This window comes from Epinephelus moara, chromosome 9, assembly GCF_006386435.1.
Source record: "Epinephelus moara isolate mb chromosome 9, YSFRI_EMoa_1.0, whole genome shotgun sequence".
NCBI lineage: Eukaryota > Metazoa > Chordata > Actinopteri > Perciformes > Serranidae > Epinephelus > Epinephelus moara.
Window position 1 is genome coordinate 27,045,731 of NC_065514.1, and position 22,953 is coordinate 27,068,683.

The following is a 22,953-nucleotide window of genomic DNA, read 5'->3' on the forward strand; positions in this document are numbered from 1 at the left end:
AACCTACAAAAAAAAAAAAAAAAAAAAGAAAAAAAAGAGGAGGAGGGGGGGGGGGGGGGGGGGAAGTGTTCACCTCATATTCCAACACCTCCATTAAGGCTGGACTGTGAGAGTGATGTGCCTGAACATGAAATGCACAGCACACACACACCCACACACACAAACACCCAAAAAATGAAGCTAAACTGGGACCAGTGGCAACAGACACATCTCCAGTGAGATAACAGGGAGGATGACGAGACAGGAACAAGGAAACTCCAAGATAAGGCAGCATCACATCTGCGTATGTGGTCAGAGATGTCTTAACAATGTACGTGAGTGTGTGTGTATGTGTGCGTGCGGACAGCCGTGGAGATGCCTGTCTGCAGGGAGGTAGAGGTAACCTGTTTTAACACGTCGCACATCAGCCCTGTTTCAGCATACCAGCATGGAGCAACACACACAGAGATCACTGATAAACACTGCACACACTAGGCTGACATATACACACACACAAATGCATGCACGTGTTCATGCACGGACACGCAGGATCAGTGGGAAATGAAAGTCTCTCATTCTCCTCTTTTCTGTAGCAGCCGTTTTAAAAAATCCTGTCTACTAACATCAGCAACACACACACAGGGGGGACACTTCTACATTGAAATGATCTACTGAATATTTCTTTCTTTTTCCACTCAACATATGCAAAGCAGCTTTCCTGGCATGCCTCAACTCCCCCTCAAAAAAACAGCATGCCCCAAGGAGCTGAGGAATGCAAACATTCCACAGAAACAGACAAATGGGAGGTGTGGAAGCACATTTGGGGTGGGAGCAGGTTACAGCATGGCGGTGAAGGGGAGACTAAGACAGATGGGAGAAAGTAGAGAGAGTGTGTGGACAGCGACTGACGCTGGAGGAAGAGAAGAGGCGATGAGGGGAGGAAAGAAGAAGAGCAGAAACAGGAGGAATATGTTTCCCATCAGGTCCATCTGGTGCTGCATTCCACTGGAGATATCCTAAGGGAGATCACAATGCCTTAGGGTGCCTCGCACACCATGGGGTCATTATGGTTCAGTCCCGGCTAAAATACTGACCTAACCACTGTAACAAATAGACAGGTCTGATAAACCACAAGCTAATTTATTAACAAGATCCTGTTGCTAATTGAAGCTTTCCGGTTAAACCAACAATGGGCAGTTTGTTATTTATGAATAGGGATGTTCCTGATGGCCAGTTCCCCAGACGTTTAACAAATGTTTAAACTTAGACTAGTCGACTAGTATAAAACTAAGAAACCACTCAAGAAATGGTAAAAATTGAGCAAAGTTGCAAGAAAAATATTGCGTATATCAAGCTTGGGCGGCATCAGGATATTACGGTATACCTGGGTATTAAGAAATCCCATGGTAAAATTTTCAATACCGTCAAAAATACAGGCTCTCTTCTGTCCATTATACTCATATGGAGAGGCTGTGTTGAGGATGTATTGAATGTAGTGCACACCACACGCCACCAGAGGTCAGTCTCTACTGATGGAACAGGCGGCTAAGCTGACAGACACGGTGACTGGGAGTGGTGGGGACAACGTTACAGGACTGTAAAGAGCCACATGGCAGAAAGAAATCTTGGAGGAAAACTGCATATTTTCTAATCTAACACGGTAAATTAAGGGTTTATTTCAACCAAACCAGAATTAGTGATTGTTAGAACTGTGGACGAACTACCTAGATGACTAACAAGATGGTTTAGGGTGACTATTAATTTGTTTCTGCCGAGTTAGAATGACGTGTTCTATGATGAGTCAACAGAACATTTAAGCTAGTCTTTAGTTGCATAAAAGAGAGAAACTTGAATTCAGAGGATGTACGCAAAATAGGTTTATGAATATTACCTCTGTTGACATTTAGTGAGTTTATTATCTATTTAGTAGACTGAAAAAAACTAGGAGAGCTTGTGGAACGTAGCAAACTTATTTGGGGATTTGACTCCATTAAAAAACAAATGCAATCACACACCGTATCATAAGTGTGTATGCAAACTAGCACACATTTTGAAGCTTCTCAGGATCTCTTGTGCTCCCAAAAGCACTTATTTTTCAGCCGAGTGAGAAGACATCCAACCAGTGTGAGTGTGTGTGGCTCGGAAAAACTTTCCACGGACAGCTGCGGACTTGTACCGGTCGCGGGTATGTGCACACGGTTCCAACCATTCAATCTGAGGGCATGTGTGTGTTTGTGTGTGGGCGTGTATGTAAAAGGATAAAGTAAAAGGGAGACTTGTTGATGATCAGAGCTGCTAGTTAGTCTCACATGCCAATCCAAACTCCTCCCGTTTTCCACTGGATACCTTTATAACTTTAACTGCCTAGTATTTCTGGTGCCAGCTATCGAGGGTAGAGAAGTTTAATCAACTAGTTGATTAATCGCACACATCCCTATTTATAAACCCCAAACCAATGCCCGACAGTCTCTTATGATATTTGGATGAGCTGCTCCAGACACACAACTCACTGACTGTATCTCTGAGGCAAACGGAAAAGAGGGAAAGGGTCAAATAATTACCTGTCATGTGGAGGAATGCTTCAGTGCGACACACAAACTTGACTAGCCAGAGGCAACAAATAACTGCACACACTCAAGCAAAGCACACATTAATAACATCATATCTAATACCTCAGCTAGAAAAAACAACACAGCAAAACAACAAATTCACACTGTCAAAACAAAAGCACACATAGACGGGAGGATGGACAAAATTAAGGACCACACAGCAACCAAACAACCAACGCTTGAGGGATGGCTGCATCAGAAACTCCAAAGGGGCAAGGGGTAGATAAACAGACTGTATGACATATGGAGCACACAGAGGTCAAGCCGCCCCTGGACCAGTCCAGGACCACACAGCACCCACACCGGAGTGGAGAAATGGAGGTGGAGGGATGGGGTTTAAAGATGTGGGAAGGGGGAACTCACCGTGGGTGTGGTCAAGGATGCTTGGCCAATCAGGTAGGAGTTAGAAACGGACATGCTGAGGCCCAGCCCAGAGCCCGCCTCCTCCATGGCCGCTACAGACGGCTGGAGGTGGCAGGAGAGAGAAGAGGAGGAGGAGGAAGAGGGGGAGGAAGAGTGGGAGGCCTGAGAAAGAAACAAAGAGGAAGAAAGAAAGATAGAAAAGAAAGTGAGTAAGAGAAGAGGGGGTTAAGGAAGGCAAAGAGGGGAAACCGGGTGTTAAGGGAAGGAAGAAAGAAGAAAAAAAGGGGACAGTTGATTACACTAGTAAGCAAGACTGAATTAGAGCAGATTTAATCAAAGTTCAGCAGCAGAGTAGTGAAGTCGAAGTGGTGAAAGCTGAGGAGGATTCTGGTAGTTTGGCTGAGAGGCATCAGCGTACTAGCTGTGGAAGTAAATAAAGGACAGAGTACTGCTGTTGAAGTGCCACTGAATACGGGTTTACAGTTATGTGCAAGTTCTCGAAAGCCCTAATTACTAGAGGGTCATGTGACATGTACAGGTTACACACATTTCTGTCTACTGTGACAGTCCAATAAACCTTCTTTTAATATCCTGAGCTTTAAGGGCTTTTCAGAAACCAGGCCAACTACAACACGTTCTAAACAGGGCCAATGTGATCCGCTCAGGTTTTTTTTCCACCCATTTCCTTATCCATGCAGCAGCTGAAATGACTTTTTTTTTTTTTTTGCAAAGCCGTGTAAAGTCGCCAAAGCGTGTAAGCCTGGAACATGGGTTTATGGAGGAGGCAAACCGGCTTATTCCACTGGGCCACGAGCTCATCAAGTCCAAAACATGAGGCCAGATTAGGCCTTGCAGCAGGAGCAGAGATGAGTGCAGTTCGACTGTACGCTCAGACAAAAGAATGATAAAAATAAAAGCCGGGCACAGCGCTCCAAATACACAGTTGTGGTGACAGAGAGAGGACAATGCACAAAGGGAAAGAAGAGAGACTCTCAGAGGTGGCCGGGTACACTGCCACTCAGCCACAAAGTCTATTTTCTTTACTGGGCTATGACACTGTACATCCAGCTATACACTGGAGAAAAGCAGCATCTGTATACTGTCCACAACAGTACTGTCTTCATTACTGCACAGCCTCAGGCCAACCACTGATCAATCTGTCACCTTTAAATACACGAGGGGCATTAACGAGGGAAAATAGGCAAGTTTGTTCCTTTGTGAAAACACCATATGTCATATGTGACAATGTGGCAAACCACAGACCATCTACTGAACATGCAGTAACTCTACAGTGGGGATTATAGAAGGGAAATTCTGGTACAGTTCAGCTTTGTTGTCCAGTTTGGAAAGTTGTAGGAGGCTCACACAACTTGCCCTAATATATATTGTTTTGCGCTAGTCCTCATTTCCTTGACTCTCTACAATGGAGGTGGGGAGTTCACATGACCCATAGGCTCACAATGGCCATATTTAAGTGATATATACCAAGTCTGCAACTAATCTCGCACTAACTACTGGACCTGTCAGCCTAATATTTTGTGTGCACATTTATGACTGTGTGCGATAGGACCTCTTGTGGTCATGGTGATTCACAATTGGTGAAAAACTGTTATATACCATCGCTGATGGCTGACTCCTAACTCTTCTCAACCAGCTGGTAGGGGCCACAAGTTTTTCCAATGTCTCCTATGGTAAAAACAACAAGTCTTACCGAGTCTGATGCAGGCCATATTTTGGCCTTCGTCATGGCTCAACAACTGACATCCATAAAAAGATTTTGAAACAGACCATCAGCAGACCATCATTCCAGACCCGATATGATCCACTAAAGCTAGGCATTAAGTGGTACCCATTTTTGTTATCTTTGCTGCCATCTTGACTGTAAGGGACTTGAGCGGGACAACTGTTCCTGCTGACATAGCTGTGATGAGGTTTTTTCATCAGCCGCACTGTGTCACACCACACCGGGAGCATTTCAGAAGTGGAACACTTTGTCAACCTGATTTTGTAGACTTGCAGATTTTGTTGATTTGCTCATTTTTCCTTTACATTTGTGCTTCTTTCATAAGTAAGCAAGCAGGCTTTGTAGTTAAATGGTTTCTATTTTGATGTGTTTTATTTGTGTTTATTTTTGTTATTTCCTTCTTTGTTGTGCTGTAGCCTGCAGACAAATGTAATGTAATATTGTAATACTGTCCAGTTATGAATGATAAGGATCAAAAACTTGTGGCTGTGTTATTAAAAAAAACATTCATCCTCATAACTTGATGTGCTCTGTGCAACGCGCTGTGGCTCTGTCAAAAATAGACGAGATGTGTATTTTTATTAGCTACTGGGATGCTTCTGAAACGCACTGCGACGCCTCTGCTAGAATTACAAGAACTGTCTAAAGTGGCAGTGGTCAGCATGGGTGGACGCTGGGGTGCCTGGTGGAGATCTGCACTCAACTGAATGCACTTTTCTAATGAACACTTAAAAACTCGGCTAGCATACTGCTAAACTGTGACTGGTGCAGAGAAGTAGTGACATCCTCTTTTTCTAACTGATCCTATCTCATTTCAAACTAGTTAGATGAAAATTGAGAGAAAAAAAAATACAAATATCTAATGAGAAATAACAATAACCAAACTGGTCTGACTTTGGCAGAAATAGTGTGTTCGCGTGGGACCTCATCACTCACACTGCAGCGAGAAGAAGAATTTTTCAGGTCCTTTAAAAGGTGTTATTTCAACCTCAACATGGCTCATCACAGGATATCCTCCCCTGCTATGATCTATCCAATCGTGTCTCTTCCTCTGTCTGCTCACTGACTCTCTGTCAGACGGCTGTCTCAATTAACCCAGACGCTGACCGAGATTAAGATATGTGGACTCAATCTGATGTGGGGCTGATAAAGGCTGGTTTTATCGCCCACTAACAACCAAACACCTCCGCATACGTACAGGCCCTTGCTTTGGTTACAGGAAGGGGAGATAGTGAGGGTAAGGAGGGGGGAGCTGCTTAGGTGAGAGAGATAACAAGATAGGAGGAGGCTCGAGAGAAAATTGATGAGGATTATCACAGGAATGTACTTTAGCCCCTGCATTTTTCCCACTCTTTCTTTCCCAGCCAGCATTAAGCATGAAGACACTGGGACCAGCATAAAGCTCTACCACACAGAGTTGTTAGTATTATTCAAATGTGCCAGTAACTCTGTCGTCATAACACTCATAACAATCTCTGTCTCATAAATTGATAGCGGAATCAATAAAAGCTCCACAGCCTCAAAGTTTTGGTTTCAATTTAAGGAACATGAACTGATCAATTTAAGCCACATTCAGAACATATCTATGATTCAGAGTGGCTGAGCTAGCAGCAAGCAGCTAACAGTGCTAACTGCATAAACAGCGCCAACGACAGCAACAGCGCTAACAGAGCTAACATTGATACCTGGGGGAACCTGAAGGATGCTATGCTTCCGCGCCACTGCTGTCCTGTTATCAGCAGTAACTGCTGTACAAGCGCAGTGCAGAGTGGGGGCAATGAGCTAGCCATTGGTATACACTCATAGAGACTCACATGCACTAACATGCATGCGCAGCCAGCGCGGCTACCACAACAACCCACAGAGAGGCTCAGATTAAATCACACACAGAGGGAACGTGACTTCATTCTCTGCTCAGGACGCCAATACCACACCATATCTTTACATAGCAAATAGTTGCTTGCTAGATTAATGCTCTTAATGTTCCATACAGCTGCTTTAAAAGAATTTAAATTACAGCTTTGTTCACATAGTTCAGATTGGTGACCAAATAATTTATGTCTACCCACTTGCAAAAGATTAATTTAATTTAACCCTGGTAGTTTATGAGAAATGACACAATATCAAAGTAACTGGTTTTAGTCCTTCAGAAGGGTTACTGTCATCATACTTGCACACATGGAGAAGTTTCTTACCAGTTGCCGTTGTTTTGGGGGCAATGCTGGAGGTTGCAGCGGCTCATGGACTGAGTCGGTGCTGCTGAAGGAGTCGTTGAAGCCGTAGACCTCCTGGAAGCGCTTGTTGCGCTGCTCATAGATGCTTTCGCTCTGTGGCATCTGGTAGAACACGGAGGGCTGCGGCTCGGAGTAGTCTTCCACAAACTGCATGTACTGGAGGACTGAAGTAGGGAGGTGGATTAGATTCTAAAACATTTATTGTTTATTTTGCTTAGAGGTCTGACTTTAAAAGCAACCAAGTCAAGAATGGACTTAACAACAGTCAATTCTGTGCTCTAAAGATTCATATATCCGTTTTTGGATTAAATTACTCCTCACTTTTTATTAAAGGGGCACTCTGATGATTTAGTATTGCACCCCCACAAAGCTGGAAGACATACAAAAGACGTAGTTAAGAAAGACAGGTAAAAATTTAAGCTGCAAAGGCCAAGATATCTTAAATTTTTGTCCCTAGTATGAATCATGCTCCAAAAACCCTTGATCATACATTCCCCATGATGCAACTCAAAAGCATCTATAATAAGACCCTCTCTACCCTGTAAAAAAATCCATGTCTTTCCCATTTCCTCTTGAAATCATACGCTGATGTAGTCATACACTGCATTTCAACCAAAAGGAAGGGTTGACTGTATGGAATGACATCATACAGTAGCTTGAGAGGAAGTGATGTAGCAGGTGTGTCAGGAAATGACCAAATGTTGCCCTCTGTGCCCCTCGAGCCGGACCCATTGTATCACATCCTCGTATTCACTTCCTGCCGCTATTCGCAGTAGAATATTTCCTTGACCCTCCTAAACCAACCTCATCCTTTCCTTTATTCTTCCCCACATAAGACTCTCTGTCCCTTCCTTTGCCTCTGTGCCCTCTACCCCGTCATCCCTTTCTTTGGTCCCTCATTACGTTCCCATCCTCTCCTTTTCCCTCACTTACTGTGTCTGCTTTTCTTTTCTGGCAGTGGCGGTGGGCTGGCGGGGACATCTGCGTTCTCGCTGGCTATGTATTGGGCGACAAACATGCCCCCATTTGTCTGGGGCATGGGTGAGATGGGTGTGAAAAGGGGGAACGGCGGCGTCGGGTGCAGCTCCTCTTCTGACAAGTTGTCATACTGGGAGGGGTAGCGCTCATACAGCACCCTGCCTCCATCAGGGAAGGGGGATGTCTGGGTGCTGCGTCGCTTCTTCTGGGGAAGAGCGGGGGGCGCGCTGATGCGGGAGGACAAGGGATTGGTTTGATTGAGCTGCGGGGTCCAGTATTCTGGCTGCTGCTGTGTCGGAGGAGCGCTGAAGCGGGGATGTGAGGGATGCTGTCCCGGGACAGGGGAAGAGGACTCACTGTGAGACTCAGGCAGGGGGCTCAGGCACCCCCCTACTGGTATTGGGGGAAGGTTCTCCCCAGCTGACAAGTCCTGGTGGAGGAAGTCATAATCTGGGTCGTAGGTCTCTGTGTTGTCTGAAAAAGTAAAAAACACATTTCAGTCATCATGTATTTAGATTGAACTCTCAACCAGAGTGTGACCTTCAACACCTTCACAACAACTGAAGACACATTAGCAATGGTTTGTTCCATTTTGGGTCTGGTTCCCTGAAGGCAAAATACCCAGATTCAATAAGCTCCTCCCTTTTTATTTATTAGCAAAGAGCAGTGTAGGAAACATTCAGGAAACATAAATAGGCTTCTCATTCATGACCAGAAGTGAATATGGCATTTAAAATGACACATCACAAGCAGTAGACGATACTGGCTGGAGCTTACTGACGTTAATTCTGTTAAGGTTACAGTATGTGGAAACTTCTGGGTGTTGTCTGGTCAATGTGCTCTTTGTAAGCCGGAGTGTGTGCATGTGTGTGGTTTGTGAGTGAGAAGAAACATCACTCTATAATGCAACTTTTTGGCCGCAAATGGGCTGTGTATTGTTGCCGTTCAACAAGATCAACATAGTGATGACTCTTCTCCGGAGATATTATCTTCTTATTGTGGCAAACGCAGGAGAGTTTAACTTTAATGCATATCAGATCAACATTTAAAAGGGGAACACCACCTAAATTAAAAATCCCATTATGTTATTTCCATGGCCTACAGGCCTAGGAAAGCTCAATCAATATTTATGAACATAAGCTACTCCCTCTCAAAGCCAGACACCAGAGAAGTAAGTCTCAAACTTGTGATGTCATAGGGTATAAAGTCTGGAGCTGCTCCATAGACAATGAATGGGAGCTTGATTTTGTGGACGCATAGAATAAAGAATATATTAGAATATAATATATTCAATTAAAAGGGATTTGGATAAGATAAGCGGATTCAATGCGAGAATCAGATTTGTAACAAAGAAAAAAAAAAAAAGCTGTTGAACCAAATTCATATGTTTGCCTTTGTAGCCTTACCGAGTGTCTCACAGCTGGTGTTGCGAGAACACTGACCACTGTCCTGCTCCATGGAGGAGAGCTGTTCATCGGACTTGCTGAGTTTCCCCATGCTGCTGCACGGAGACAGGCGTGGAGAGTCGCCCCCATAGGACTGGCTGCCCCCAGAGAAACGCCTCTTAAGTAACTCCTGCTCATAGTCCTGCTGCTGCAAAGACAAAGACCTTTAGCACTACTTTTTTCTTAAAGGTATACTTCACCCCCGAAATGATTATTTGTACATCAATATCACACCCTGTATTGAATTCATAAAAAAAAAAAAAAAAAACTGTTTTTCTCACGTGTTTGGTCAACAAATAATCCAAAAACAGAGAAAATTCTTGATGAACTAAAGAGATAGGGTTCACATTTCATGACAGCAAAACTATATCAAACATCTGTTCACAAACTCTCACAGTACTCGTGCAGTATCATTCAAGTGTCATTTATTCAGTCGTATGATCAGTACGTTCCCAAGCAGACAGGCTTTTCCAACTAGGAACTGAATCTGAAGCGAAACTTATCTTTGCTTTCTTCAAAGTCAGACTCTATTGACAAAAATAGTGCGTTTGTATTATTGTGTGACTCTGGTGTTTAAAGGGTTAGTTTGAATTCACCAAAGTCACACAATAGTACAAACTGTTGATCGAAGCAGAGGTAGACCAGCAGCTCCTGTATTCAGCGAGGTAAAATTACTGTTTTTGTCCTTGGGGATCGGTTTTGAAGAGAGCATAGAAAAGTCTCACTTTCAGCTCAGTTCACTGTCGGAAAGGGCTGTCTGTTTGGGAAAGCAATGACCATACAATAGATAAATTAATTGAATTATAATGCACTAGCTGTGTATGAAAACAGCTGTTTTGATATAACTTTGCTGTTGTAAATGGACCGCTATGACTTCAACCAGTCAAGAATTTTCTCCGGATTTGGATTCAACGTTCAACATAGGGGCATGTGAGAAAGATGAAGTTTTCTTCACAGATTCAACACAACATGTGGTATAATTGAAATATAAATGGTCATTTGTGGGGTGAAGTATTCCTGTAATGGATAGTGTATTGAAACTGAAGGTACCAATTAATGGACCATAGTCCCCCACCTGTCTGTGGACGCTGCAGGGCAGGCTGGAGCCACGGCTCATTGGTGCAACCACTGCGACCCGTGTAGGCGAAGGGGCCGACTGACGCTTCTTAGGAGGAAGAGCTGGTGGAGGGCTGGTGACAGAACAGCAAACAGAAACAGCAGAATAAAATAACATGAATGCTGGATATGTTTTGTCCCACTGGCAAAGTCAATACAGACAATCAGGCAAGCACGCAAAACACGCTTTCTCAGGCATGTATGCACACACAAATCCATGTATGAATACATGAACACACGCATTATCATCCCTCCTGTGGAATAGTGAGATGAAAGTGAGAGTGTTTCATGTTAGCCTCTCTCAGCTATGACATGAAGCTGTCCTGCTTGTCAAACCTAAATTCAGTGAGTTAATACCAGGTCAAAATGAGGCGAACAGCGGAACACAAGGCGCCATGACATGGAGGCCAGGGAAAGACACTTCATGGGTCAGTCACACACTCTCATGCACTGGACGGTCTTCTGATTGGATGATGAATTCTTCAGGGAATGCCCAGGATAACACAAAGTTTGGGATGATGCAACCATGCAAGTCAAAAAAACACTTTCATCCAATTCAGAAGCTTCATGGGGGTCTAGGGTGGGATGTTATAATGGAGACAGATGATCCTATGGGCTAACATACTTCTCCTTCTGAGAGGGTCTCCTTTGGCCAGCGTCAGCACTCAACTGTGCTCTGTTCCCAGAATCCAAAGGGAAACCACAGATGAAACAAATTGAGAGAGACAGCAGAAAGAGTAAGAAAGGAAGAGACAGAGCAACAAACAAACCAAAGTGTGCCATATCTAAAGCCTAAAGCGTGAAAGTAATGAAAGACTTTAAGGAGTTTAGAGTTTTTAGCATTTGGATCGATGGAGCTGCAGCTGGATCACATGGGAAAACTACATCGAAAGGGCACCATACACCAAAATGTGTTTGATTTTCAAAAACAGAAAGGTCTAAATCAGTGAAAATGAAACAAACCTATGGAACTCCCCTTATCCTCCTATACCTACATCCTAAAAATCATCTTTATTCCTTATTTGATTATTTGTGACGCATTTTCAGAAGTTGTTCTAAAAATAAGTTCAGCTCAAAGTGAAACAGATATGATGAATAAAGCCAGAGGGGAAACTTCTGCTTTTGTTACAATGGTGCAAAAGGCTGCAACATTTCTGTGGCCACATTGTGACCACCGAGCCCTTGTCCTTGGTTCTCATTGGATGGAGACAAAACAGAAAGAAAACAAAACCTTGAACTGAGAAAGAATGTCATATTACATAAAATCAGAACCTACAACACTCTACGACAACAACAAATAGAGCTACGTGAGGTATCAGTGCTTCTGCAGCACCGCTTGACTGAAGTGGAAGCAGCGAGAAATGTATGCTGAGAAACTCCTACACAATTAATATTTCAGCCCCTCATGAACTTAACTTTGACCAGACCAACACCTTAAAGGTCCAGTGTGTAGGATTTAGGGGGATATAGTGGCAGAAATGGAATGTAATATCATAAGTATGTTTTCTTTAGTGTATAATCACCTGAAAACAAGTATCATTGTGTTTTCATTACCTTACAGTGAGCCGTAAGTATCTACATTGGGGGTGCATCCCAAATCTTTTAAACTGCATCCATGTTTCCCTCACCTGCGTCTTTTCCTTGCGTCTTAGTCCTTCTCACCGGGGAGAGACGCAAGGAAACCATGTGAGGAGAGAGGAATCAAGGAGATTTGTTTTAAGAGAAATCAGATGTCCTTTCATTTGGAGCGTCAGGTGAAGCGACGCCTGTTTCTGATGACGGTGGCCGTAGATCACAGCTGGATCAGCTGTCTGTCAGCTTCAACAGCAATAGAGACTTCCAATGGAGATTGTGTCACCTGTACACTGTGCTAATACTCATAAAGGCACACAGATATCACTGGCAAAGCAGCAGTGATTTTCTCTGTTTAACAAAAACCTGCACATTAATAACCTGCAATCTTTATTTATAACATATCCCGTGTCCCACTTAGAGGCACAGAATGCGTTCATATGATTTATTCATTATTTCAATCTGTAGGCTATTTATTGATTTTCTGATTGTAAACTCATTATTTAATAAGCAGAATATCATTATTGTGCCTTCTGAAGACCGCAAATTATTCATTGGGCTAAATGTTTCAGGAAAACTATTGAAATTCTGTAACTCATCACACCCGATGCTCGGGAACTGAAAACCTCTCATGTGACTGAATGGAAATGATGACAACTAAGAAGTGTTTCTCGCTGACCAACAGACTCTCTCTGACTTAATTTAGTTCCATTATGAAAGGGGAAATTTATGAAATGACAGATCATGAAGAGAAAAAACTCCCTAATCATTTAAGAAAGTTCTCTGTGGTGCAGTATAAACTTGGAAGTGATACACTTGAGTTTAATCTCTTATCTGTCTTCCCTACAGTTTGATACTCTAGTGATGTTGTGATGTATCAGATCAGCTGCAGTGCTGCACGCGTCTAGTCAGTAACTGATATTTAATCAGGAGGGTGTGTGTGTGTTTGCATCGTTCACCGTAGTTAGAAGTCCCTTCACGATAAACAGCAGAGGAAAAACACTAATTTCCTAACATAAAACTGCTTTATTAAGTGTTTGTACCAGTTTAAATCACCAGGTCTGTTTGTTCTGGAGAGGAGGAGACCTCTGCGGATAATTCGGTTCAAAGTAAAAAAAAACCTGAACAATAAACAATGAAGAAATCCTAACCAAGAGTTCACACTTTGCACATGGGAGAAGTTTCAGCTGGTTGCAATCTGCAATCATCACCACTAGATGCCACTAAATCCTACACACTGCTCCTTAAACTTCAATGCTGAAATACTGATTGCAAAAAAAAAGAGCAGAATATCAGAATATGACAACTGTGGTTTTGTTGTGTGTTTAATCCTCACCTGAGCTCTGCCATTTTGGCTTCAGGAAGGGGGGGTTTGGGTGGGGCTACGTCCTCATCTGGTATGTCAGAGGCAGCCTCTGCGGGAGTAGCTGCCGGAGCAGTCTTATTCGAGACCTCCTGCTCCCGATCTATCAAGGGCATCTCCGATGACACGCTGCTACACACATAAAAGCTGTCTGAGTGAATGAACTACTTTGAGTGTCTGAATGAGTGTTTGTATTCTGCAGAGCGTGCTTTGTACTCACCTCTCTGCTGTGGTAGCAGGTGGTGCTGGTTTGTTAGGGGTGGTGGGTGACGGCTGCTCTTGTTTCTCGATGGTCAGCTTCACCAATTCCTATTCGTAGAAAGACAATACAACAAGCTTCAGAGGCTGCTACTAGAACAACACCAAGGGAGGACATCGCCAACACTATCCACAACATTTCCTCTATTAGCACAGGGGCCTACCTTTACTCCATCCAGCACTGCTTTGATGACGCTGGTGACAGACGCCACATTCTCTTTGTCCTCCAAGTCGATGCCATCCAGCATCACCTGGTCTGCCCAACGGATGAGGTTGGCCAGGCTCTGATACACACGGTTATGGCAGGAAGACAGCGCAGAACTGTTGAAATGGTGTGAGAAATACAGTTGGGTGAGGGTGAGAGTGGAACAAAGCATTAAGGGGAAAAGCAAAAGGAATTAAAAAAGGAGAAAAAGAAGAGCAGCATATGGAACAGACATAGAGATGATGTGCAGGAGGAAACCAGAGGTGCAGAAAGGAGAATGATTCAAGACAACACAACAGCGGGGTGTGAAAATAAAGCAATGGGACAAGCACATGTTAGACTGGAGGTGACAAAAATCACACATTGGATACACTTCCATCTATCTACCAGCTATTAGGCTACATATTTAGTGGACATGTGTTGAGGAACTGCAGGTATGTCTGACTACAAGCTTGGGGGGGTTGGAATAAGCTAGCTAGTGCTGATAGAAGAATGTATAACCACACGGGGAAGCGGGGTGTTGTTTCTGCCTGTAGTGAATGGTGCGTTCAGTCCCAGCTCTAAGGTGTGGCCCAGGCCTGTACCAACATGCTGCAGCTGATTCACGGTGCTGGAATATCCCTCCACTGTCTCTACATAGCTACGCTTTACAGTGAGCAGGCGACCACTGTAGCTATGAGGGTTAGCAGAGGGATTTGAGGGATGGGCTGTTGGGAGAAGTTTGCCTTTAGGGCTCTCTTCCAGGAAGTCCTTTCTTGGTTAGGTTTAGGAAAAAGATCATGGTTTAGGGTTAAATGAACAGCCTTTTCCGGCAGTAAGCCCTGAAGGCAAGCTTCTCCCATGTGCGAGGGATGGTTGAGCAGTTGGAAGGGTGGAGAGGTTTGACCCAGAAAGACTGAAGGCTGTATGTTACACTGGAACTAAGTAGGAACAGTGGAATTATAATAAAGCCTGAAACTGTGAGTGACCAGTCAGTTACACTCTGTGACTAGAGTTTGCAGATATGAGATTGATACACAAACCTTTTAGCAGATAAGTACGTCAGCCAACTTAAAGGGACAGTTCACTGCAAACTTCAAAATACATATTTTTCCTCTTACCTGTAGTGTTATTTATCAATCTACATTGTTTTGGTGTGAGTTGCAGAGTGTTGGAGATATCTGTCTTTGCTCCAATATAATGGAACTAGATGGCACTCAGCTTGTGGTGCTCAAAGCACCAAAAATATACTTTTTAAAAACTCAACAGCAATGACTCTTTCCAGAAATCATGATCCGGTTACTCAAGACAATCCACAGACCTTGTTGTGTGCAGTTTCATTTAGGAACTATTTCTTTTTCAACCAAACTACATCTGCCAGCCTCATTACTGCAGGGGAGGAAGCGTGCATCTACAGCTAACTCACCTAGCACCACTGGGCTAGTTAACGTTACAACTCAGCGGCGGAGGATGCCATTAAGGTTTACATCTCGCACTATCATTGTGGATGTATAAAGAGAACTGGATACAGCATTGGAAGCAGGCCCCCAGTCATTCCTATGAAAGCTGCTCAGTGGCACATGAGGCCAAAAAAGCTCAATTTCTATCATAAGAAAATACCCAGATCTTCAATGTTGTGGGGCCCATTGAACAAGCGTGATGGAGACTTACGGTGGCCGAACTTGGCTGAGCATGGCCGAGTAGCTAACTTTCGATATATCCCTCCGCTAACCTAAAATGGTTCTAGTTGTTATATTGAATGGATCACATCACGATAGTGAAAGGAGTCATTTCGTGGGGGTTGTGACGCTCAAAAATATTCATCCACTGTTTTACAGACATCTCTTTCACAATGTAAATCCGTGGAAAAAATTATTTTTGGGCCCCATAGCATCATGTGATGGACCTAGAAGTTATAATTCCATGTCTAGCCACTATATAAAATTGGCTTAAAGCCAGGTGCTGTTCCTGGGGACTTGGCTATCACAACACAAGCCTTTTGTCCATGGGTAGAGGCACGCTTCCTTCTGCTAAGTGATACTGTTGGTGGATGTAGTTCAGTAGAAAGAAAACTGTTCCTACATGAAACTGCTCACAACAAGGTCTGTGGATTATCTTGAGCAATCAGGTCATGATTTCTGGAAAGAGACATTGCTGTTGAGTTTTTACATTTTTATAAAAAAAAAATTGGAGCACCACAAGCCGAGTACAATCTATATCTCCAACACTCAGCAACTCACACCAGAACAATCTAAACTGATAAATAGCACTACAGGAAAGAGGAAAACTGTGTATTGAATTTGGGGTGATCTGTACCTTTAACACTGGGTGCCAGGACAGCGGGTACAAGTTACACCGAGTGTTGACCCACTTATTTGATCAATATTGATTTAAGTCACTGCAGACAGTTAAACACTGCAGTACACTGTGAATGTTTAGCAGCAGACTGCAAAGCTAATTCAGGGTTATTAACGTGAGGGTAAATTTCTTCTTCGTCACACAACAGTTACTTTACATACAGTGTCTTATTTGTCAAGAAAAACATCTTCACTTCTACTGTGATCTACTGGGGTTTGACTCTATTAGACTGAGGTCAAACCCCCAGAGATGACTGCTTCTCAATGTTGCAGCAACAATCCATCAATCGCTTCTAAACACAGGGCTGTGAGATACAAAATCTGTCACCTCTGACCTCCACACTTTCATGTGTTCTAACAGATGGGGAAAGGCACACCGACAGAGATGTTCTAACATGTCTGACAGTCTAAACCAAACTGCAGCTAAGGTTACTTCCCATAGATCTTACCCAGAGAGGAAGGAAAGCAATCTATTGGTTCATATATCTGAAAAGTGAAGTTCAGTTTTCTTCCTCGGAGGTAACATTTTTTGATAACGTGCCATAACAACATCGAGTTACACGTGAACATAATCTTAAAAGGCTTCAGGCATTGAGTCCAGGAAGCTCTGAGGTGACGGATGTTGTCTGTCACAACATACCATCAATTATCACGAGCTGCAGTGAGTGGTAGCCTTTGCATCGTGCTAGTTCTGACATGTCCGGCATGCATACCAGCTACAATGTGAGTTACGTCAAGAGACAAGAATGATGAGAATGAACCGAGAAATGGTACACTGTGAAATAATACATCTGCAGCACAAAAGGGACGGCAAGCAGGACGGCAACAGTTTATTGTAATGACTATTTTAAAACATCTGTCTCGGAATATAAAACTTTGAAGGTTGCAGTCTGCGCAAAAGACACCACTGTGTCAACTATTTCAATCGTTTTCTAAAAACATGTGACTCACCTGTGCTGTATCCGGGCCTCTACCTGAACCAGAGGCAGGATGGCTTCAAGCACCTTGCTGGCCGAACCTGGAAGCATCTCCAGCACCTTCTTCTCCACGACCATTTTGTCCACGATTGTCTTGAAGTAGCGCAGGGCACTGACCACCTCCTTCTCATGCTCCTCCAGCCGACTAACCTTCTACAAAAAAAACAATAAAACAGAACAGCGCTTCAGAATTGCACTACAGAGCTACTTATGATTTTCACGATAATGGCAAATGTTTTACAAGCTTTTTAAATACCATGCACAGTGAAATACTCATCACTAAACAACCTATTTATCATTGGACCATCACTACAGTCTGGGCACCCTACTGTGGTTCTATTATTCCCATGGTTTGCTCGCAGTTCAAAGAACCATCTATCAAGTGATGTGGCTTGGAGCCATTTTGGTACTACAGCAACGGGCCCTTTCAGCTTCTCTAGTCTGTCACAGCAGGGCTGCTGGGGAATATACTCATTACACCGAAAGCCTTAAGAGGGAGTGGAGGAGTTCATTCAGGAAGTGGCCCAGTTCCATTCATGTCTTTATAGGTTTAGACACCTGCTGTAGTGCAGCCAGCCGCCACAGCGACTGGGAAGCTGTGGGAACCAGCGGGGAAACTCGCGCACACACACACAGACACAATGGAGTACGGGATCGCAAAACATTAAACAGGAAAACAATCGTCTCACAAATAGGCAAACAAACACAGGGAAAAGGTGGGAAAGAGATGCATTTCCCACAATACACACATACTGTATATTTTCTAGCACATGACCGTGCTTTACACACACCTTGTTCGTAGGTTTCTCTGTACTCTTGGCTGCTGGCTCGGGCTGCAGTTGCTTGCCCTTCTTGGATGGAGTCCTCTTGATCTTGGGAGAGTGGAACTTGTCCATCAGCTTCATGGTGAAAGAGGTGAGATGGGACCGCTGCGAGTCTGTGGACGGAGGGAAAACAGAGTGGTCAGTCGAGGAGGAGAGGTCGTCCGGGGGGAGAATAGAAATTAGATAAAAACAGATGGCCAGATGGCGCAAGCACACTAAAGTGTTGATATCACTATCACACAGTGTCATACATCTTAAATTATGCTCAAGTTCAGCTGGACACCAGCTAAATGCAGGACTGGTATCTTTAAAGAGTAACTTAAAGAGTATGAGTAACTGTCCCATGTTTTTGTGTCTACATGACTAAAAGGAAATGCAATTTTTAAAATTGGTCAGGGAATGTGCAAGAATGCTGCAGCCAACAGCGGCAAAATGGGCTGCAACGTAACCCCTTAGGGCACTTGTGCACCGTTAATTTATGTTCACAAAAAGTGCTTGATTTTGCCACTGACAGGCTCAGATCATCATTAAAAGTGTCTGAAAACATTATGGAAAGGAACCCTACAGAGAAAGACGTTTATGTTAAAGAGTAAGATCCTTGTTGTTTAACCAGAAGCAGCCCTGACATCGCTATCTGCAAACCAACCAGACTCCATTTACATAAACAGTAATTTTAGCATGTGCATGGTCAGCATGTTTTCTGGGTGAATTAAGGTTTTATTTCAACAAAATCAGAGTCAGTGATTATTGAAACATGTGAAAGACAAACCAAGATGGGTTTTGTGACTTTTATGTATTTTATTTTATTTTTTATCTTCTTTGAACTGACTGTATATTATGATAATAAAATTACTGTTTATATAAATGGAGTCTGGTGGGTTTGGTGAAAGCGATTTCATGGCTGTTTCTGGTTAAACAAAAAGGATCTTACTCTTAAAAAAAAAAAAAAAAATCAACCTCTGTAGGGATCTTGACCAAAATGCTGTCAGACACTTATGATAATAATAATCTGAGCCTTTCAGTGGAAAAAAATAGGGCCTTTGGTGGATGTTAATTGATGGTGCACAATTACCCATTAGCATTACAGTACAGCCTGTTTCGCTTCTGTCTCGCTCAATACTGGACAAATTTTAAAACTGTTGTCTCCATTAGTCACTTAGACACGAAAGCATAGGAAAAGAAGGATCCAGGTTGAAAAATATCAAAGTTACCCGTTAAAGAAAGAAATATTTGTAATATGCGCATTTCATCTGCTCTTCCTGTTCCCAACAATAAATCTGCTGGACAGTCACAGTCACAGTGCCTCTTCCAGCAGTCAATTATGTGCACAGATGTGTGCGCACACATGTGAGTGCACACAAAGAGAGACAAGGACAGAGCAGAAGAGTGTGGTCCTAATAAAATACTTTAGTTAGTGCTGAGATGAAAATTACTTTATGGTACATAATTGAGAGAGGCTTCATAATAGCAGAGTAATAAAGCCGAATTCCTCTTGTTCACTGTAGAGAGAGCTGATTGTATCTGGGGAGAGAAGAGTTCTTCAATCTGTCAATCCCAGGAGAATTGACTGCTCACTCACTGTCTCCCTTCACCTCTGTGCCCCGTCCCTCTATCTCCACACCAAACTGAATCAGGAGATAAATACTAATAACAGCAGCAGGAAGGGTGGGTTTTATCAGTGGCAAAATTACACCTCTATCTGCTGTAATCTCCCCTCGGCTCTCGACAACAGCGGGATCTGACATTCCACGGCCATCAGCGTAAAAACACTGAATGCTGAATAGCTGGCAGCAGCGGGAAAACACCACAAACTAGACCTCCAGCCAGGCAGAGCTTTCATGTGCACCATCGATCCACACAGCGCACACATATCCACCCTACTGTTCTTTCTCCCCACCCCTAATCCTCATCATCCCTTACTCCGAGCAAAAGCCAAAAGTTTGCTGAGGCAGCCAAGGACGACTGTGTGTCTCCTTAAAAATGTTGATGATGAGAATGCTTCCAGTGGAGTTTCCTTCTGATACAAATGCATGTGATGAGGCATGCATGACCCCTCGGGCTGTTGCTTTACACTGCGTTTAAAAAAGAATCTTATCTCAATGTTGTGCAAAAATAAATCACAACTGGCTGCTCTGCAGGCGACAGTAAGTTACTAATGGTGCATGCCGGATTCAATGAACCACTGTGTTACTGGAAATGTATCTTGTGACCGCTATGTCACCTTTAATCCACAGTTGACCCCATTCCTAACATCCAAACAAGTCAAATCACTCACACACACTTGACAGGCAAATTTACTGTCCTACATAAATACATCAGCTTTGTTAAAATACAACACAACTCTAATGTTAGAAGACATGTGTGAGACAAATATAGACTTTTTGTGAATTTCATTAGTAGCCCAGTTATGTCACTACAAAGACAAAACCACAATGCAGCAAAGATAGCAGCCTTCAAGGGCTTGTTATTCACACCATCAGCGGAGTAAACAGATAAAACATCAGCTAGTCACTCAACCAGGCAGGACTGAGCGAAGAGAGGAGGAAGACTAAGTGTTTGAGTTAACCAGAGAGTCAGACGAGTGACTAGATACAGTGAAGACCCCTGCAGAAGGTGACAACCTGCTCATCTCAACAGCTGTCTGGATCAATACTCTGTAGCTTATCCACAGGGGATGCTGTGCTGCATCAGTGCACCTAAACAGAGCCTGGATAGCAGAGCTAGGGCTGACAGTGCGTGAGGATTTTTTTTCTGTACCCTGAGGCTATACATACCTGTGTTAACCGGCTTTGCTGCAAGCTAGGGCGCTATCTATCCTGACAGGGTTTAACTTTATGGCAGAGTGAAGAGCAGACCATATGCTTTTGATTACACGGCAGTCTCCGTATGAATTTAGTCTCACATAATCCTATCTGTTTGACCTTGTTTCCAACATATTCCTGGCACAAGTGCACGGGCCTGTGGCTGACATCACAATATGCTGGACCCTCTCACTCAATCCCAGCTTGAACAGGCCCAGAAGGACTATGTGCGAGTTTACAGCTGCAACCCAAAGATCCCAGCCCAGAGTTGAGATGCGGTGACATCAGCGCCATGAGTCACCGCCATGATCGATACAGCTGGTCCCTCAGACACCATCGCAGCCCCCGTGGCTCAGCTGTTTATCATGCACACTGGGCTGGTTCCCTGTCTCCTCTGCTCCCTTTTTCATTTCTCTACCACCTCACTCCCTCTCTCTCTGTTCACTTCTGAGAACAGAGTCCACCCCCTCCTCCTCCTCTAGAGTTCACTGGAAGTCTGGCTCAGCGTGGAAATGACATCATCAACAGAAAAAAAATGAAGAGGGTGAAAGAGAGAAAGTCAGAGAGAGAGAGAGAGAGAAAGAGAATACAGTGAATACAGTGAAGTGCTCTGTTATAGTCGTGTACGCCTCTCAGCGACCGCCCTCCACTCCTCCACCAGAGACGGGCCCAGCCATGCCCCTCGCTCTCTCCAGCTGCCTGCCTGCCTGCTGCTGTCCAGAGTTATGAGGTGGTGATGTCATTGGTTGTAATGTCTATTACACTCAATCCGACTAGTCATGCGCTGAATAAAAGACTGAAAGAAACCTCAGAGCGAAAACATTTTTTTCCTTAATTTTTTTCAGCTGCCCAGGCCACAACACGCCTTTCTGTGAGTGCGCCTCCAAAACTCTATGTACTCTTGTTCACCTGCGGCACATTTTCATACACTAGTTTATTCTTTATAGCCAATAGCTGGGTTTTTACTGCCTTAAAGGTTCAATGTGTAGGATTAAAGGGGATATCTTGACAGAAATAATGTAATAAGTATGTTTTCTTTAGTGTATCATCACCTGAAAATAAGAATTGTTGTGTTTTCGTTACTTTAGAATGAGTTGTTAATCTCTACATAGGGAGCTGGTCCTCGTCTACAGAGATCACCATGTTGCACCGCCGTGTTTCTACAGTAGCCCAGAATGGACAAACCAAACACTGGCTCTAGATAGGGCCTTTCATGTATGCACCTCTGTAGTCATTTTATAATACATTTTGGGATGGTCACGGGATTGATGGTAGACCTTGCCTTAAAAAAAATTCAAGAGTGCGCTGCCACACACACACTGACACACCGCACACACAGCACAAAGAGAAACCGCAACATTCACATGTGAATGCAGTGTACCTGTCATGGTTGACAGGCTGTTACAATGGCGACAAGAAGCTGTGGCTAGATTTTGCACATTCTGGTGTCACCAGCGGCCTAACCAGCAAAGCATAGCGGAGAAGAGACAAAAACAAAGACAGGGACAAACTCCAACAACACTCTCCATCTTTCTTTGAGCACGCCAGACAGGTGGCATTCTCACATACACACACATGTGCGTGCACACCCAGTGTTTATAAATGTAAAAATGGTAACACAAAATTTACAGACAATAAAAAACCCTACAAGCCCAAACTCAAAATGTAACCCTAATTTAAGTTCAAGAAAATCCACTGTTAAAAGACTTGCGTTTTTTTAAGTTCAACAAATACATGATGTTTTCAAAGTCAATGAAAAATCATGTTTAATTATCATGATCTCAGTACTGACCAAAATAATCATGACTTTGTATTTTGCCAAAATCAGGCAGCCTTAAGAGAAAGATTGGAAACTGAAACCATAATATTTTCAGAAAGGGTCACATTAACCATAACACTTTCTCCTTGTTGATTCTATCTAGTATACAGAGCAGAGCCAACTTAATAATCAGTAAAGTGCGGTTACACTTCCATAAAGGGTGAGGTTGGACTCCTTTGTTGTAACGGTCCCACAGAGACCTGAACACACACACAGACACACACAGCTCTCCTGAGCCTCACTATGTTACACTGCAGCCTCACTCAGTACAGTGTGGGGAGCTTACAGGTCTGCAGTGAAAGCTCCTGTATATCCCATAGCAATAAATCA

General features: G+C 43.5%; 1 protein-coding gene across 12 annotated transcripts in view; it reads right to left on the reverse strand.

Annotated features, from left to right (window-relative positions):
• rapgef1b (Rap guanine nucleotide exchange factor (GEF) 1b) overlaps nucleotides 1–22,953 on the reverse strand; it is a 56,563-nt gene that overhangs the window by 11,824 nt on the left and 21,786 nt on the right. For 2 of the 12 annotated variants that reach the window (XM_050053380.1, XM_050053388.1), the window contains exons 2-12: nucleotides 17,971–18,116; nucleotides 17,154–17,332; nucleotides 13,826–13,982; nucleotides 13,624–13,712; nucleotides 13,377–13,535; nucleotides 11,094–11,144; nucleotides 10,428–10,542; nucleotides 9,314–9,500; nucleotides 7,863–8,381; nucleotides 6,891–7,093; nucleotides 2,952–3,113 (exon numbers count right to left, since the gene is read on the reverse strand). In XM_050053380.1, the coding sequence (XP_049909337.1) occupies nucleotides 2,952–3,113; nucleotides 6,891–7,093; nucleotides 7,863–8,381; nucleotides 9,314–9,500; nucleotides 10,428–10,542; nucleotides 11,094–11,144; nucleotides 13,377–13,535; nucleotides 13,624–13,712; nucleotides 13,826–13,982; nucleotides 17,154–17,332; nucleotides 17,971–18,116 (1,967 nt within the window). The remainder of the gene's footprint in view (nucleotides 1–2,951; nucleotides 3,114–6,890; nucleotides 7,094–7,862; nucleotides 8,382–9,313; nucleotides 9,501–10,427; nucleotides 10,543–11,093; nucleotides 11,145–13,376; nucleotides 13,536–13,623; nucleotides 13,713–13,825; nucleotides 13,983–17,153; nucleotides 17,333–17,970; nucleotides 18,117–22,953) is intronic. The other 10 variants (XM_050053389.1, XM_050053390.1, XM_050053381.1 and 7 more) reach the window with 9 other exon arrangements.